General features: G+C 46.7%; 4 protein-coding genes across 4 annotated transcripts; 2 read left to right on the top strand and 2 right to left on the bottom strand.

Annotated features, from left to right (window-relative positions):
• Nucleotides 1-3216: 3216 nt before the first annotated feature.
• On the top strand, nt 3217-3423 carry VTN00DRAFT_1220 (uncharacterized protein; the record flags this gene model as incomplete). The annotated part of the gene is made up of 1 exon (XM_069427304.1): nt 3217-3423. The coding sequence occupies one exon, from the start codon at nt 3217-3219 to the stop codon at nt 3421-3423; it is 207 nt and encodes a 68-aa protein (XP_069291922.1).
• A 3617-nt stretch (nt 3424-7040) lies between these two features.
• VTN00DRAFT_1219 (uncharacterized protein) lies at nt 7041-7487 on the bottom strand (the record flags this gene model as incomplete). Its single annotated transcript, XM_069427302.1, has 1 exon — nt 7041-7487. The coding sequence occupies one exon, from the start codon at nt 7485-7487 to the stop codon at nt 7041-7043; it is 447 nt and encodes a 148-aa protein (XP_069291921.1).
• A 1382-nt stretch (nt 7488-8869) lies between these two features.
• VTN00DRAFT_1218 (uncharacterized protein) lies at nt 8870-11264 on the bottom strand (the record flags this gene model as incomplete). Its single annotated transcript, XM_069427301.1, has 7 exons — nt 8870-9382; nt 9433-9578; nt 9627-9861; nt 9904-10038; nt 10099-10292; nt 10393-10445; nt 11260-11264. The coding sequence occupies 7 exons, from the start codon at nt 11262-11264 to the stop codon at nt 8870-8872; spliced, it is 1281 nt and encodes a 426-aa protein (XP_069291920.1).
• A 156-nt stretch (nt 11265-11420) lies between these two features.
• VTN00DRAFT_1217 (uncharacterized protein) lies at nt 11421-13184 on the top strand (the record flags this gene model as incomplete). The annotated part of the gene is made up of 5 exons (XM_069427300.1): nt 11421-11532; nt 11585-12089; nt 12146-12269; nt 12368-12423; nt 12473-13184. The coding sequence occupies 5 exons, from the start codon at nt 11421-11423 to the stop codon at nt 13182-13184; spliced, it is 1509 nt and encodes a 502-aa protein (XP_069291919.1).
• Between the last annotated feature and the right edge of the window lie 4003 nt (nt 13185-17187).

Here is a 17187-nt window from a genome sequence, read left to right as displayed (position 1 = left end):
GCTCCGAAATTGCCCATTCTGAAAGGCCTTTATAGCTAGTAGAATTCGGCCTTCTTGATTAACTGCAGAATCTGCAGAATTTGACAATTTTGGTGGCATATTTGGTGGTTGAATAGGGGAAGGTTATAGGGGGCGGAAGCTCGGATCTTTTGCGCCGCTCGTTGGTGTGCGCCGCTCGTTGGTAAATTACGTTAACTTATCAGGACACGTAACCCGTGTCCCTTTAGAGAATACACACTCGCATTCCATCACTATGTTCTGACGAATTGCGGGCGCAAGGAAACACAGATGCCTGTACAAAGGAGACACGAAGGATAACTTCGAGAGCGATAAGAGTAGACATTATCTGCCTTAAAACTCAAGCATGACACTGTATGCAAGATGTCGGTTAAAAGAGAACAGTCATTATCTTTGTTTCACACACACTTCAAGTTTGTCCTCAAAAAATGTCACCAGCCCAATTTCCATGTGTGATTTTACATCTTCCCAAGAATCTGTCAAATTACCATCGCAGTTAGACAGTCTGGCTTTCTAATTTGTCCGGGCTAGGGCTTGAGTCAGGCTGACTTGTGACCCTGATAGGCTTCCTATATTATTCCTAGGTAGGATGTCGAGACCGCTTACGTTACCTCAGATTTTGGTTATCGTGACTCATGAGCTTCGCCCCAATAGTTAGAAGCCTCCCAAAAGGGTACCTACTTGTATAAAGAAACGTACACCTTCAAATAATGAATAATCAAATTCGCTTCCCCCAAAAGAACTAAATGCATAAAACTTGCTTGTTAGCACTTTCATTAATTATTTCCCTCCAGTCTCTTTCGCTCCTAACTAAAATCATGGGTTTACTCGATCTCCGATATGATCTGCTACTAGAAATAGCGGCCTATTTGATAACCCAGAAGGTTCCACAAATTCCATTCTCATCAAAAATCTCTATGTGTTCTCTCTTACCCATCGACGTCTTCTGAATGCGCTAGAATGGGACCTGTATCGTTATGATGTGCGATATCGTGGAAGCTCCGCCCTCCTCTGGGCCACATGAAAGGTCGAGAGGGAACCGCGCGGAAATCACTTCAAGCACAGGCTAATATCGAGGCATGTAACGGAGAGCAGCGAACAGCGCTCTCTATGCAGCTGAACACGGCACGGCGGTTATCGAGCTGCTGCTGGAGCGTGGTGCTGAGACCAACTCGAGGGATGTCGGCAACGAACACTGCTGTTCGTTGCCGCCCATTACGGACAAAAAGCGGTTGTGGAGCTGCTGATACGAAGGGTGCCAATGTGCAGGATAAAAGATGGGCGCGAGTTTACACTATTAGGTACAGTTGCAGAACAAGGTCACTTGGAGACCTTAGAATTTCTACTCCACATGGTTCCAGAGCAACTGGAAACACGGAATGTCATGGATCAGACACCGCTTGCTTTGGCAGCTAGAAATGGACATACGGAAGATACCGAGATACGATGGAATACGGGATACAAAGGATCCAGCAAACCTCGCACTCCACTGCAAGTAGCAATTATAAAGAACTACGATTCAATTGCTGAATCGCTGCTGGACTACGAGTGCTGATCCGAATCGGGACGAACACGATCACCAGCCAAAACTAATGAGAGTGGTCCGAAAGGGAAAGGTGAAGCTGGCCAAAAAGATGCTTCTGAAAGGCGCTCGTCCTAACAAATTGTGGCATCAATCATGCTTGCTTATAGCGATTGCAAAAGGAAATGAGGAGATTTTGAGACTGTTGCTCGATCATGGTGGTATCCAAATATATTCGTGGTGGCCCCTTCTAGGTATTACAAGGTTCCACTGAGGAAACAGATAAGTTTATTAACATATGCCATCACGAAGGGACATGCCGCAATAGCAGAAACTTTGCGTGAGTACGGAGCCAGGGAAATCTTAGATTGCCCTCGAGATGCATAGACAGCTTACTACTACTCTTATGCGCAGAAACATTCTTGATATATAAGAACCGTGATACGTCATACTACATTTTGTTTTGTTCCACGTTCCTATAATACATGTGACGTAAGTAACTGAATAATATGCCAATATTGGCCCTTCATGCTCCTTCTCGTCGCCTTTGGCCTAGGAGCTAGCACTGTGAGGGATACACTCAAGTCATATACTATCTGGGGAAAGCATTTCCCAACTTGCAAAGCATATTCAATACCCAACTGCATCTGCATAGTGATCGGATCTGTGCGTAATACCTAAGACACTGACAGAAAGAGAGATTAAATGCTAAATTGATTGATGATTTAGAGGGCAATTTTTCAGTATGTCTCTTATTTTTTTTCCCCTTTTATCTATTGGAATATTGACCGGTCCCAAATTCAAAGTTATGAATAATGATTCTTCCAACAAGTATTAAGGAAGTTATGGAGATTGCTCAGAAATCGCTAGTGCAACATGAATGCTTGCAGGGCAACCCAAGGATACAAAATAACACATTCTATCCACATGAAATGAGACGGGTAAAGGGAAAAATTTCCCTAGTTTGAGAATATCCGATGGTCCGCTAATACGGAAAAAGCCAATTATCTCAGATGAAAATACAATGCTTTCATGCTTGCCGCGACTTTGTTTAATTCATTTTCTTTCTGCAATATAAAATGACTCGATTTGTTCAGCGAAGAACCAATACTGTCCATCAAGTATTTTATTTTCATATTAAAAAAACCCAAGGAGCCTTGAAACAGCGTCTAAATGGCTCAAAAGACGCTGAATTCGGTAACCAAAATACCGTAAACTACTTAGCGTTGTGCTGTATAGTTTACTGATGTACAGTACCTTCCAAAGTCTAAGGTATCTCTGGCAGGCCTGACTACTCATATAGGTTAGTAGATTCCATCATAGTACTGCAATCAATGATATAACGCTGGAAGAAAGTCCTTGGCGTCATAGCATGAGAAGCAGCAAGTTCCATACCTACCTGATAAGGTAGCAGACTACCCTGATCCAAACACGCTGATAGAGTTTTGCACAGCCATAACCATAACCGTCTATCAGGTACAAGGCAACGAGGCGCTGCAAAACCCCAGCCTTGTTCCTGTTTCACCTCAACTCCCAATTTTTTGTCTTTTTCTTTCCGCAAAGCGGAGCACACTGGACACCTGTCTCAAGGTGTCACAGGATAATGACATCAATAAAGCAGATACTCCTAATGACGTAGGTGTTTCCATGGAGGGGAACAGATATCATATCCCGCGATGAGGCCGGGAGGTGGCAGTGCAATGGCGGCTGAACCTGGAGTTGTCTTACCCTATGAGCAGAAGGCAGAGAGAGAGAAAGAGGAAGATGGTGATTATGGGGATGATAATGTTGTTGTTGTTGTCGATCGGATCGGCACGGAGACCTCCGGACTGCGCAGAAGGCCGACGCTGCAGCCTGCAGCAGAGCCGCTAGCTCTCTGCTAACCTATGCAGCATTTGTTGCTGCTGCTGCATGTGTGCAGTAGAGCGCGACCAAGAGTAGACGCTGACTCTGTCAACTGGAGCAGCTAAGGGTTCTGGACCCTTTAGGAAACTTGGTAAGGTGTTTCTACTAAGTGATGGCAGCGAAATCATTGCTGCGCTCGCCAAGTTGGTCAACCGGTGCATCTCACCCGCAAAAACCCACGGCGCCAAAACGGAGGGAAAAAAAGGTTCATGGTCAGCTCCAAGTTGCCGCGCCGCCGCCCCGGATGCGGGTGTAGTATCCGCGTCGCGTTTCCCTGTCAAAGGCTTGCAGGGACTGCGTACTAAGCATGGTTCAACCCTAGGTGCTTCCTCGCCGATACTCCATAGACGAGCTACGCAGCAGCCAGGGCTCTTGGTGCCTTTGAAGATCACCAACCCCGAAGATCTAGGACCAAGTCCACGGTCTCCAGCCTCGCCAATCTGCCCGCAGATCGACCGCGTGGTTCTACCCTGCGGGAACAGGGTATTGAACAATGCTGTGGCTATGTCGGGCACGGACTCAATTTTCAGACGAATTTCTTCATTAAGTGCCCCTTGCCATATACAAAACAAGGGAAAACCGCGTCGAAGTATTTCGTATTCCAATCACTGTTCCTGGGATAGAAGCGCGAACGGTACACTAGATCATGCGGGGCACTCCTGTCATGCCCCATGCAAGCCGTCTTGACATGGGCTGCATCGGCTATGCGCGCCACTTGAGAGCCAGGCTGTGATATTATTTTTTTTCCTTTTTTCTTTTGGTCACCGAAGCTTCACGGAATCTTCTATGCAGCCGGAACACCCTTGTTGTTGAGTTGTGCCGCTGTGCGGCTGTCTCGTGACTAGGGTATGATCACCTTGGGCCGATTTCCTCGGATGATAGACTTCGCGGTTCATGGAAGGAGAAATCGTTTGACTCGTGTACTATACCCACATAGTAAACAGTTCGGATAACTTCGCAAAAAGTATTAAGGAATATGAATAGTTAAAAAGTGCCACCATAGCTGTAAACCTGTATAGAAACTTAAAGATAATCGACTTACCTACCTATTCAACGATGACCGATTCAAATCGTGAAGTGCCTCTTCGTAGCGATTATCCAGCCAGTCGCAGTGCACTTGGAGGCTCAAGTTGCCTTGCGCTTTCAGATTCGTTTCGTCATGCATCAGGGTATGGTCAGGCGACTCAGAACATGCTTTCCAAACATTTACCTCGAATAACAGAATCAAGCACTGAGTGGCAAAAAAGTCCCCTGCTTCTAAGGGTAAAGAGAACACTGCCACTCTAGGAACTGACAGTCGCAATTTTGGAATCAACAGACTGGGGATGTATCAAAGTGAAGCAATGTGAGAAGGCAACACGAAGACACGATGTATGCGGGCCCCTTCTGGCGCCTAGTGCTGGAAATGGAGACGATGAAAAGGTCAGTAAACCAGCAATTGTTCCGTCTAACATCCGCTCCCGGCGCATGCACCTAGAGAAAACCAGGGTAGTGTTATCGCCACCTGAAGACGTAGACCAAGTATCCATGATTACAGATCTTCTCGATCGTGGACCTGAATTTTCTAGTATGAGGAAATGTCTCCGACTCATGCATGTCATAAACTTACTTGCCTACAACCATCCAGATGGTTAGGTAGATTGGCATGGATCCAAGAATAGCGCACTCCACGCCCGATGGGGCCCCTTGCTGTGATGCACAGACTCCCAAAGCAGCTGGTACAATCCCATTAGTTAAGAGAAATCTAGAAGGCTTCCATGCAGTAGTGTGCTTGAACGGGTCCCCAAGATTCCATCCAATCTCCAGTTTGAGGCGGTTGACTGGTGTCGTTGATACTTTTCAGCCTTCATCCTCAGCGAACCATTAACGGTCCCTGATACTGCAATGCAAACTTAGCGCCGCACGGCTGCGAGCGCGATTTTTCTGCATATCCATGACGACGTCACTCACTTTGCTTCAATTCCGCGGATTTCTATGATCGTGAAGGTGGCTGTCTGAACTCGCGCAAGCTACTGTATACACAATTGTGCCAGAGGGCCTAGTCCCAAGGACCACTGCGACAGTCGCACTTTGGTAAATCGCTGCCCAAGACGATAACTGCGAATTAACTTTGTAGAAGAGACCAGGGGCAGGTAGAGGCGATGTTCACCCTTTTCCCTAGGAACAAGCCACGGGAAACACCTCGTCACAATACCGTTCAACCGTGAAGAGCAGGCTAGCATGGCCACAGACCTGGCGCGTTTTGATCGCTTCGCAGATAGATGATGAGTATGGACGCGACACGGTAGGGAGCGACGCCCAAACCTTCTGGTGTTCTTGAGCCAATCTCTCTCCATCGGGTAATTACCTAGTAAGTACCTAGTGTCATGCGTATCAATTAGCTTTGGGTACTGAGGCTCTGTGTGTGCTCTCCGCCAGCAAGGGCCAGGGGCTTCTTAGCCTCGACGACATTCGCGGATCTTAAACGATCTCGATTAAGGACCCTGGCTGCTGAAGAGCGATAGAGGACACCCTGTTACACGTGGACTTTAGGTCGACAAGGCAGAGCACTTAGGAGGTGGAGTCCTGCGATGATCGACTCGAACCCTGAAACCGCCAGGGCTCAAGGGCGACGGGCAGACGGTTCGCCTGAAAACGTGGTGTGGTTCACGGAGACGAGCGCTTGCGAGAGTACCCGCCGAACACCGTTCCCGCGCCCACAGGACATCACCACATACATGTGCACTGACAGAAGAGCCGGCTAGCTTTGCGCGTGGTTGTGACTCGCCTTGTGCTGATCCGCGCGCGATGACGAGGACAACTCCCCGATCTCTCGCGTGGGGGTTCAGTCGCGCTGGGGGGGAAAGGTATGATGGTGATGGATGCAGATCGCACCTGACGCCACGTGCCCCGACATTCTGCGTATCTGTCCGCTACTTAATAGCAGAGACCACTTTCTCTCTTTTCCTTTAGCAGAGCTTCCTACGGTGAGCTTGACAACAGTGATGATCTCGAGTCTGCCTGTCGGTTCTCCATACTCCGTAATCCAGGCAACGATGGCTTAGGCAACGGGGCACACACTAGGATTCAACTCACTTGGTGGCAGAAGCATTGAATCATTGCAGTTGTCATTGGTCTATAACTAAAATACAGAAAACAAAAAAAGCAGAATCATCTCCTGTGGAACCTCCCCCCAGGCACCATTTAGCGCTGATCTCAAGCAAGCGGGTGAAACACATCCGATTCGAAACAAGCAAGCTTGTCTATTGTATCGAAAATCTCAAGAAACCACCATTTGCTTTCAAAAAAAGAAAAAAAAGACAGCACATAATATGAAAAAGAGGCGTTCTAGTAACCAAAACAGAAAAAAAATACAACGGAGTCTGCCTTTTTATGCGGAATTTCCAGAGACCCACACCAGTCGCTATGCCGAACTCTAACGATGACTGAAAGATCTGATGACTGCATCATTTCTGCATCGACAATCTGCAGGAAGAATAAGGCATCAATATTATGATTCAATAGATCTAGGACGTGATGAAGCGGTGAGTTCGAAAACCACTTACCTGATCTCCAAACAGAACTTTTACATGAAAATAGCCGTTATTTTGCTGCCTTACTTGACTTGCTCGCAGTTCTCGCAAGCAGTATGTTCACACATGATGCACCGTGGCTGATTTTTGTAAACCTTTGGACCGTCACCGCAATTGCAGCAGATGTACATGTACGTTGGTCCATGAGTCCGGACCGGAGCCGAGAATTCAGTTGGGAGTGATCTGCTGAGCAGCACAGTGTTCACAGATAGACGGTCGGGAACAGATGGTAATCCGTTGCCAAAGCTGGCGAACGTAGTGACATCGTTTTCTGGATTCCGCGGCGAGAAGATTGGAGCAGATGGATAGGGAGAGATCGGGTCACAGTCGCGGGAAGCAGCGGTTTTGGTCACTTCAACGCGGCACAAGTGACATCTCTCGGCACCGCAGTCTATACACGCTGCGTGGATGGCCGGTTCATGAGGACCGTAGTTGCATTTGCAGCAATACCACAGAGCGGACTTTCCCATAGTGGAATGTGGATAAGGAAGTTGATTGATATGAAAAGCGATGGGATTGTCCAAAAACTGATATTATACAAGTTGACTCTTTTAGAGCTGATATTGTATGAAGTGAATTGTCTATGAGACAGGAGAATATGATCATTACAACAGGAAGGGTGCTCATTAAATAGTATAGAGCGAGAATCAGGCAATCCAAATACATAGCCAGGGCACGGGGTAAGAGGGCGGAGGGTAAAGGCTGAGCAGGGCATCTGGGCAACCACGAGAATGCCCTACAATGGGGCCGGCCGCCTGCAGTATTGTAAAGATAATGAAAGAAAGGAAAGCTGTTGACACCGTTCGACTCAATAATCGGTTCCCGAATCGAGATCGGTAGCCAAATCGAGGCAGCGAGGTGGCTTTGCATGGGGTTCAGGGGTTTGCCTGAGAAGTGTGGGTCAATCTCTGTCACCTGGAGGGTGTAGACTTCAATTTAACTTAGTAAATAAGGAAATTACGGGCAAAATAACCTATGCACGCTCTCTGAAAAAGCCCTAGACAGGTGTTCCACGAGCTCCGGAATTGAGTCAAGTTGATCTTCGCAGGGCGATCTTTGACAAACCCAACTTGGCAAGCCACACTGACCAACCTAAAGGAACCATTAGAATTGCAGAAAAAGTGATAGGGCAATCGGGCAGATTTGCACTCCTGAACGGGGTCACCGATATTCGCTCAGTCGTCTGATGTGCCTTGCCGGGATCTAGAACCCTCAAACCATCATGACGTTCCGTATCGACAACTCTCGACTGCCGACACATGTCAGAGCAGTCAGGCAACTGCACTGCCATAAAGATTGATGTCAGATCATTTCTTCTAAGTATCAGAAATTTTTGGAGAGTTTCTATTGAACGTTCAAGGCATTGCTGCCTAAGCCATAAAGCAGCACATTCAGGAGAAACCACGTAGTCTGCAAATAACAACATGACAGATTTTAATGAAATAGAAATACTGGTTTTTAAAACGACCAATATTCTTCTCTCTTTGTTGTGGGTATAATGCCGATCTTTCAGAAGAGTCATGATAAAACTGCTTTCGGGACAACCAGACTATAGTACAAATTTATCCAAAGATAGCCGTTTTGTGGCATGAAGAATGCTAAAATATGAGTTCCTGGAACTCAGAAAAATGGGAGAATGAAAGAAAAGAAAAATCAGTGCGGTATACGCTGAAGATACCGAACCGAAAAAATCACTGTTGCAAAACGCCAGGGACCACCTAGAAATCAGAGACAAGTCAATGTATTAAAGTCTCCAAAACCATCTTAAAAAGCTAAAGCAAAGGAGATGCGAAATAATTATCTACTATCTATATCTTCGGCTCCAGCCTCTTCTCGGAGTCGGCGGGGATCGCTATTCAACAATGTCGCTCCGTGCTACTAGGCATTCGTCACATCGTGTATGCTGGCAGGACGGCTCAGGGCATTTATCGTTTAAGGAAACGGATGCCCCACCATACTCACATTGGCAACAGTGCCAGTAATATGTAAAACATCTTGACAAGAACGGGAAGTGATCTTGACCTTGAATGGATCCTTGTGTAGGAGGGACGTGAGTCCTGCGGGAGCCATGTTGCTGAACCTGTTGCGTGCCAATAGAACTTGGATTCTTTTCGACGTTTCGATTAGAAGTGGCATGGTAGGGTTGTGCTTGTTGTCGAGTGTACTCTTCTTGTTGCTGACGAATCTTTTCGGCATATGCTCTGCCAGCCGGTGAAGAATATTGAAGAATCGTGAGCTCGTCCGCATTTGTATAATTTGATTGGCACGAATGCTGGAGGTAGACTGGAGATGGTGCTCTAGTCATGCCGGAATCAAGGCGGCGACCATCTATGGAGCGCTGATTTCGTGTATTATAGTAGTGTCCCTGTTGACATTAGAACGTGAGCGCATATAAATGTCCACAGAAATAATCACCTGGTTCTTCGGCATGACAGAGTTGTTTACGAGTTGTTGAGGAAGAAGTGTGAGAAGAGATAATGTTCCAAATGTACTGAAAGGGTGAGCGGAGGACGAGCCATGTAGCGAAGCAATTATCAGGCACAACAAAAGACAAAAGGAATCTAAGAAACAAAGGCAATTAAAAGGCCATAAATTTATACATCATCAACAATGGAAGCTTCGATGGTGTACACGAACAATGAAGTGCCACATCAGGTCTTCTTTGGGCTCTCGCCCGTTGCCAAGCCACAAAAGACTCCAAGTGCAAGGAATCATGACCGCAAAACAAAAGCCACGCGAAGAGCGTAAGGAAATGGCGACCTCTCGAGAAAGGTGAAGCGGCAGGTTGGGCCCTCGGGCAATGAGCGGATAAACAGGCTGTTCAAGGCGAAAGCTCAGATTCGCCTAAGATGTACTAGTAGTTAGCAACGGATAAGACAGGTCAACGAAATATGACAGGTAACTGAAGATGAAAGCCTCGATACGGATGTTTGAGGACATCCAACTCTGGGTACACGGCCCAGGCAGACCGAGAGCCTTCCGACGCCATGCCGGAACCCCAGTGCGGTCACCGGTTAGCATCTGAAACCGCAACATGGATCAGTAAACAGCTGTTATGGACAAAACCAAAAGAGACGCTACATGCACGAGTTCCTCAGGTACGTGACGCTCAAGAAGCAATGACGGCTTCTTGGTGATTCGGGTAATAGAGCCCGGGTGCTGAAGGGTCTGGCGAGGCGAAGTGAGCCACACACGGTCCACGAATAATATGTTCAGCGCAAGTATTTCCGGTCGATTTCTTCGGCGAGAGGATAAGGTGCAATCATTTTCGATCGCTGTAGGAAGACCGTCAGTCTCAACTCAACGACAGAATGCGTGGCTGTGCATGGATAATCAAACAGGCTTGAACAGTAGTTAAATCGTCTCTGAACTTACTTAGTAAGCAATGACAAGCACGTGAAGACAGAAATGAGACACTGGAAAGAAACCTTCGGTGCGAGGGATTGGAAACATTTATATATATTGTAATGGATGACAAGAAGACCCAAGGAAACAGGAGACGGGAGGGTGTGAAGACCTTATGTATCGATCAATAAATCTGGCCCTGGGGCAGCCGCATAGCTGGCCTTATATGAGAACATGTGAATTCTACGCTCAGGACCGGCCTGGCGCACGCCAAAGCGCATAACTCGTCAGCCTCATCAGGAAGATTTATGATGTAAACACCACTATCTTATAGAGCCGCATCCAACAAGTCAATTCGGCAATCTCATTGGACGTTACTAATAACGAGAAGGTCAGCCGCATCCTAGATTGCGTTTTTGAAGACTTAGAACATGTTCGGACCTCTTAGTGCATGTGTCTGGTTGCATAATACTGTTACACCGCAGCTGATTGCCGCTTGAGCCTGAACACGGCAGATATTTCTGTGACAAAGCGATATATCTTACTCGAGGCGCAAAGGGATTGTTAAAATTATCAGTTAGTATGTCACCCAAATGATTTCTTGCATTCGTGGGACTCTCGGAGTTGGTTCTGTCGTAGCAAACAGCTCGGACATTTTCATATTTGGCAGTTCTTAATAACGTAACACCTATCAGGGCCGTGGCTAAAAATATCTAGGTAAACAAGAATCGATGTTCACAACGGGCTCTGATAACAAAGACGTGTACTGTAGCCTGTCTCAAACAACTGCCGAGGCGCGGGGCCCCACGGAGACGCGTCTGTTTGGCTGTCACGTGAATTTGTACTGTTTGCATGTCCCGTCATCTCAGCCTCACCCTGGATGAGATCAAAGCGTACCTCATATTTGTTTCTTACATTTATACGTTTTTGATAATGATGGGCGCTATATGATTCTTTATTAGACATATACTTCCCAATTATTGCTTTACATGCACTTCTAGTGGGGGAATTCCTCATGCAGACAGCTCTGAGAGCTGCACCTCAAACTTATCGTTCAGATGGCCGCTCGCAGGAACAAGCGTGCAAATCTAGCTATTGCCAGAATTGTTCCAGTGCTGGTAATTGGAGCCTTTGCCTACGCCAGCTATGCAGTGACTAAGCCGTTATGTGGTGAGCTTTACCTTGCTCAATGTCCTCTATCCTCCTGTCCTAACTGTCCTAGTTGACTATCTGATCCACCCCTACCCCGACTACAGCAGGAGCCCTCGGGTTGGTGCTGGCGCGGCAATAATCGCAGTTTATTACGTTCTCCTGTTTCCGGTTATCACAACTTACCTACGGCTACTTCACACTGTCATTTGGAACACGGGCTTTCTCCCACGAGGAGCACAATGGATACGGGAGCGCGATGAAGCTGAGGAGTCGGCCGGTCGTCATCGCAAGCGCCGTAGACATAGAAAGAGGGAAAAAGCACTTGGCCCAGCTCAAGAGAAAACTGAGCGGCAGCCCCAGACAGACGTGGAGAGTGGTCTGGATTACGCACCGGGAAAGGCATTTCCCTTTGACGCATCCGGCCTGGAGAGCTTCTATTCGAAAGATGTCTTCGTCTGTATGGAAGATGGAAGACCCCCATACTGTTCGAAGTGCTGTCAGTTTAAGACGGACAGAGCTCACCACTGCCGTGAGGTCGATAGATGTGTGCGGAAAATGGATCATTTCTGTCCCTGGTATCGTCACCTCTTCAGCAATTTGCTGCCATATAGAATACGCTGACATTAAACAGGGTAGGGGGCGTTGTCTCTGAAACGTCGTTTAAGTTCTTTATTCAATTCGTGTTCTATACAGCTGTTTTCTGCATCTTCAATATTGTCGTTCTCTCCATATTCGTGGCCGAGCTACGGCGAGAGGTACGTTCAATCCGCCTGTAACGTGGGGAGTGCCAACTACGTCCCGCTACATGTGCAATATGAAAAAACCAAGCATTGCTGTGAAAGCTCTCTAACAGAAATCTGTGATTCAGGAAGGCCATGTGAATGCTCACTGGCTTGTCGTCTTGGGATTGTGAGTGCCTATGTCATATCATACGGGCTGTCAACTAAACTGTATATAGGAGTTGTCTATTTGGCCTTTTTGCTGCGGGCATGACTGGAAGCTCGCTCCAGCTTGCCATGCTCAATGTCACGACAATTGAGAATCTCACTCGGAGATCTAAAGTCTGGACTTTAGCCGTGCATATACCCCGACCTGATCAGATTGAAATAGACCCTGAGACGCAATGGGCGGCCACATTTCCTACAGTCTCCTATCCAAAGCCGCGAACCTCTCCCGAACTACGGGCCCAAGATCAGGAGCCGAAACCGGACGACCGGCGTGTTTTTGCAATCCTACGAACGAGGCCGGGAGAGAACCCCTTTGATCTTGGGAGCCGTCTCAAAAACTTACAGCAGGTAATGGGCTATACGGTAGCGGACTGGCTTCTTCCATTGAAAGGAAGCCCCTGCGCTGATCACAGTAGCCTAGAGAGTGCCTTCGCTCTCGGACCTGTCGTTCAGAGGTTGAAAGAAGAAGCTGGGCTAGTCGAGCCACGACCTGAGACGGGTAGGGATGACTCTGAAGACCATCAAGACCGTCGTCATCGCCATCGTCATCGGAGAAGAAGTAAAATGAAAAGGGCCGAGAGATCACGTTCTTCTCGTCGCGGAGATTCTGGAGACGAAGGTGACAACAATCCAGAGATTCAGCGCCCACCGAAGGCACACCACCGCAAGGTTTCAGACATGTCTACTGATCATTCGATCCAGTCAAACCTATCTGGCAATTAGCGATGCGGTGGCAATCGCTAGAAGAACTGACTCTAGACTTTAATTGGAAAGACGGACCTAGTACCTACACTACCCAGAAAGCTTATTAATATTCAGCAGTCTTGATGTCTTTTTTGAGTTTGGTTATAGAAAGATATATCACACCAGAACAGGATGCATTGATTGATTGTATAGAACTCAGGCGTTGTTGGGATACTCTGCACCGAGAGTCTACCTTGTCATCGTCTTGCTGATCTTTGATGACAGGAATATGCACCTTATATTTCTAATTGGGTCCTCGCTGTGTTCTTAGGACTTTGGAATAGCCCTGTGATAGACTTGTATTATACTACTGTACTTTTTATTCTGTCTGTTATTCCAACTCAAGACATTGACTCGTTAATAATGTATATATAATAAAATGCACAGATTGCTTTGTTTTTGCTTTCACTAAAGAACGGGAGGTTCTTCTAATTACATGCATAGCACGACACCAGTCTGCTTTCATACAGAGCGGCTAGACGGGGACAACACAAAACAAATAGTAAAAGGGGCTTACTCGACGTTACTGAGATAACTATTTTCATTTTATATCCAACGGCCCATGTCTACTCAAAAATAACAAAAGAATCAAGATGACTGTAAAAGTACACTAGAGAAGAAAGAGAAATGATAAAAAACAAAAAATTGGCAACGCTGTCTAGTGCAGAAAAAAAGGCAAGCCCTTAAAAAATGCCGCCAAACGCCGATATATGCAATCTATAGAAACACAAGATAAATCCTAAGTAACGAAAACATATAGCAAAAAAAGGAAGAAGCTAAACTGACTCAGAAGGAAAGACTGACAGTGATCTCTCAAAGGAAGAATAAAGGAAACAATGTTACAATTTAGCACAATTCAGCAGTGGTAGAAAAAGCACAAGAACGTGAAACATGGTAGGAAATCTATCTGCGAAACATCAATGCCCAGCTAACTTTAATTCCTAAAATAAGCAAAGAAAAGCAGGAATCGAAACAAGAGTAAAACAGGAAAACAGTTAGAAACACAGCACGAAAATGGGGGAACAAAGATATAGAAATAATAATACATAGTAGTAATACAGAAGACGAAGAAAGCGCAACGTCCAGAAATGTTTGTCGGTAACTGGTCCAGAAGATCGACTGCCATGGTTTGAGGCAGTGTGTGTATATCCGCGGGGATAAAATGCCGGTTACTAGTTGTCCCTGTCACGAAGGTTTGCGAAGATATAGTTTGAGTGTCGACGACATCCAGAACTTCCACGACGTTTCCCTATTCAGTCCCAATCGTCGCCTCTATTGCCCATAGGTGTGGCAATTGGGGCATAGATAATGACCGCATATTGAGCATCTCTCTGGACAGAGAACAGGGTTGTTCGGGTGGCCCTTACAGCACTCCCACCACCCTGCCATCGACGGTCTTGGGGCACGAAAAGGAACAGGATAAGGCATTCCCGGCATTCCCAGCGCGTCTGAATGGTGCATGTGTGCACGGGATTGGAAGATGAATGGGCAGCTTCCCCAAACGTCGGAGCCAAGATTCGACGTTTCATCGACCTGACCGACTCCTCCTCTGGTGCAGCAGCTCCCAGGCTCGTGGCCGCAGACAGGACAGCGAGGGGCAATTGCGGAAAGATTGGGGTTGCCACATTGGCAGCAGATATAGACGTCGCCGAAAGTTATTGCTGACATGGTTATGGTGATAGAAAAGGGTTGAAGCTGGCAGGTAGTGAGGATATAGCGGAATATATAGAGGCTGTATTGGAAAAAAGATAGGTATATATAAGGAACGATGTGAGAGGGGAGATTTTCTTGATTTTGGGAAGAATATCTAAATTCAACGAAGGAAATTCGATATATTCGTGACAGGAGCTTAATGAGGAGAAAGGGAAGGTTTTGTATATATAATAATCTATTCCTTGAAGTACTGGGATTTCAATTGACCCCGGACTATGCTGCGGGAAGAGAAAAGGGATACTCTTCAGAGACTTGCAAGGTAAAAAGCCCCGGGTGTGAATAGCTGTAGAATTCGGGTGTCACAATCTCCACATAGTGAGCGTGGTTTGATATCCAGAGATATTACCAGATGGTTGTCTTAATAAATAAAAGAATCACCGAATAAAAAGGGCAAGAACGCCGTATTCTCAATGTGTTTCACAATGAATAAACGAGAATGAAAATATTGACTGAGCCACCGGGGTTCTTTCGAAGACGACGATTGTCGAATAGCAATATAGGGTCATGCTGCCCAACGACGGCGGTACCTGGAAATCATAAGCCAAATTTCTCTAGAGATGGAGCAGATGGCAAAGTGCCTCGCCTTGATTTCCTGGTATTTCCCCAATAGGGTAACCTTCTGGGAAAGTCAAGCGTATGCAACACCACTCGTTACCCTAAACCATGCCCGCCTGGGTACTCGCCCTGGAGGCGGTGCAAGTCGCTCTCTCCAACACGATTGTTGAGCTCCTGCCCCAGACTCTGCCTTTGTTGCCCTTCAATTATTATGTACCCATTGGTAAACTCAAATTTGAAGCGATATCAGATTACAATATCACAGTGGCTGAGAGGTTTTTGCGTATTTAGCTATTTAGTCCAAAAGGTAGAGGAATTAGCATGACGTGCATAATCCATAGCCATTCTGTTTAAGACGTAAGCACATAACCAGGGCCAGAACGACACCTGGTGGGAGTTATCTCTCCATGTCGAAGGCGGAAAAGAGAAAAACCACGCTGTTGTGCCCGAACATAACAATGGCTGTCAGCACGTAGACCACATACGATCGACATAAGGATTGCAAATAAACAGAAGAGAGATGGTCTGTAGAAATCTAGTGCATGTAATGATGGAGAATATCTGCTTTCCATGTATTAAAATCTGCACAGTCCATACCACTATGTTTCCTGCAGGACATGACGCCCCAAGTCTTGTCCTGCAAGGGTGATGCCACATGACGATTGTGGCTCAGCAGCACATGAGCACTAGCCTCACGATACTGAGATAAGTTATGCAAGGAGAGGTCATGGGATCGCTTGGGGATAATGCTGATCGAGGTAAAGAGCAGTCTTGGCGGGCGAAGCTTATAGGAGTCGAACTCATTGCAATTTCTCTCGGAAGATAAACAGAATTCGACATAGATAGCCTTTGAAGAGAGAACAAGTGAGAGGAATTGCTGTAAGAGAAAGAATTCTTGCCATGATAGCAAATATTCTGTTCAAACTTCCAACAGCTAAGCAGACCTTCGGATCATTGATCAGGATTGACTGGAGGCAGCCGTGCATATTCCACACTCATTGCGCCAAGAGGCCATAAAGGTTAGAGTAATCTCTGACAAGAATAAGCAATGCTATACAGCCCCTACAACCCTTGGAACAGTGTGGACGTGTCCCGGCCCTGCATCGGGTTCCCGGTATCAGGCCCGGAGAACAAACGTATGCCGACAGCTTCGACGTCATGGAGTTGCGCCCCTAAGAAGTTTAGTAACCGTCTCAGAGATGAACGCCAGATGACGGACAATATGGGTCTCTATGCCATATCATTGGATGGGCACAGCTGATCTTTCCCGTCCTCCATAATCCGTACCCAATGGCATGGCCCAAGTGGTCCTGGATTTTTAGAGAGATTGACGCCTAGCGTGTGTGCCCAACTACGCTGGCCCTACATCAGTCAACCCACGTTCCTCACTTCCAGTGGACATGGCCTCTCAGCATTAGACGAATTGGGGCCCGGGACACACACACTGTAAACATGTGGGGTTGTCCAGATTGGTTGGACTCTATCAGCTATCCTTGGGCAAGTACAGTCTCGAGTGTTCTGGCGCCTTTCAACGTCATGGAATATATATCCCACTTGTAGAGCAAAGGGGCATACATCACACCAAGAAAACTCTACCTCTTCAACATTCTTTGCATTTATCCATGGCCCCGGGCTTCCAGGATTCACTCCGTATTATTCTGCTCCTTTGCCCGGAACTTGAGAAGATTTGAAAACAAAAAAGACAGCTTTGCTC

Source organism: Thermoascus crustaceus, assembly GCF_041956765.1.
Source record: "Thermoascus crustaceus strain CBS 181.67 unplaced genomic scaffold VTN00scaffold_1, whole genome shotgun sequence".
NCBI classification, from domain to species: Eukaryota; Fungi; Ascomycota; class Eurotiomycetes; order Eurotiales; family Thermoascaceae; genus Thermoascus; species Thermoascus crustaceus.
Note: the sequence above shows the minus strand (reverse complement) of the source record. Positions and strands in the feature narration are given on the sequence as shown.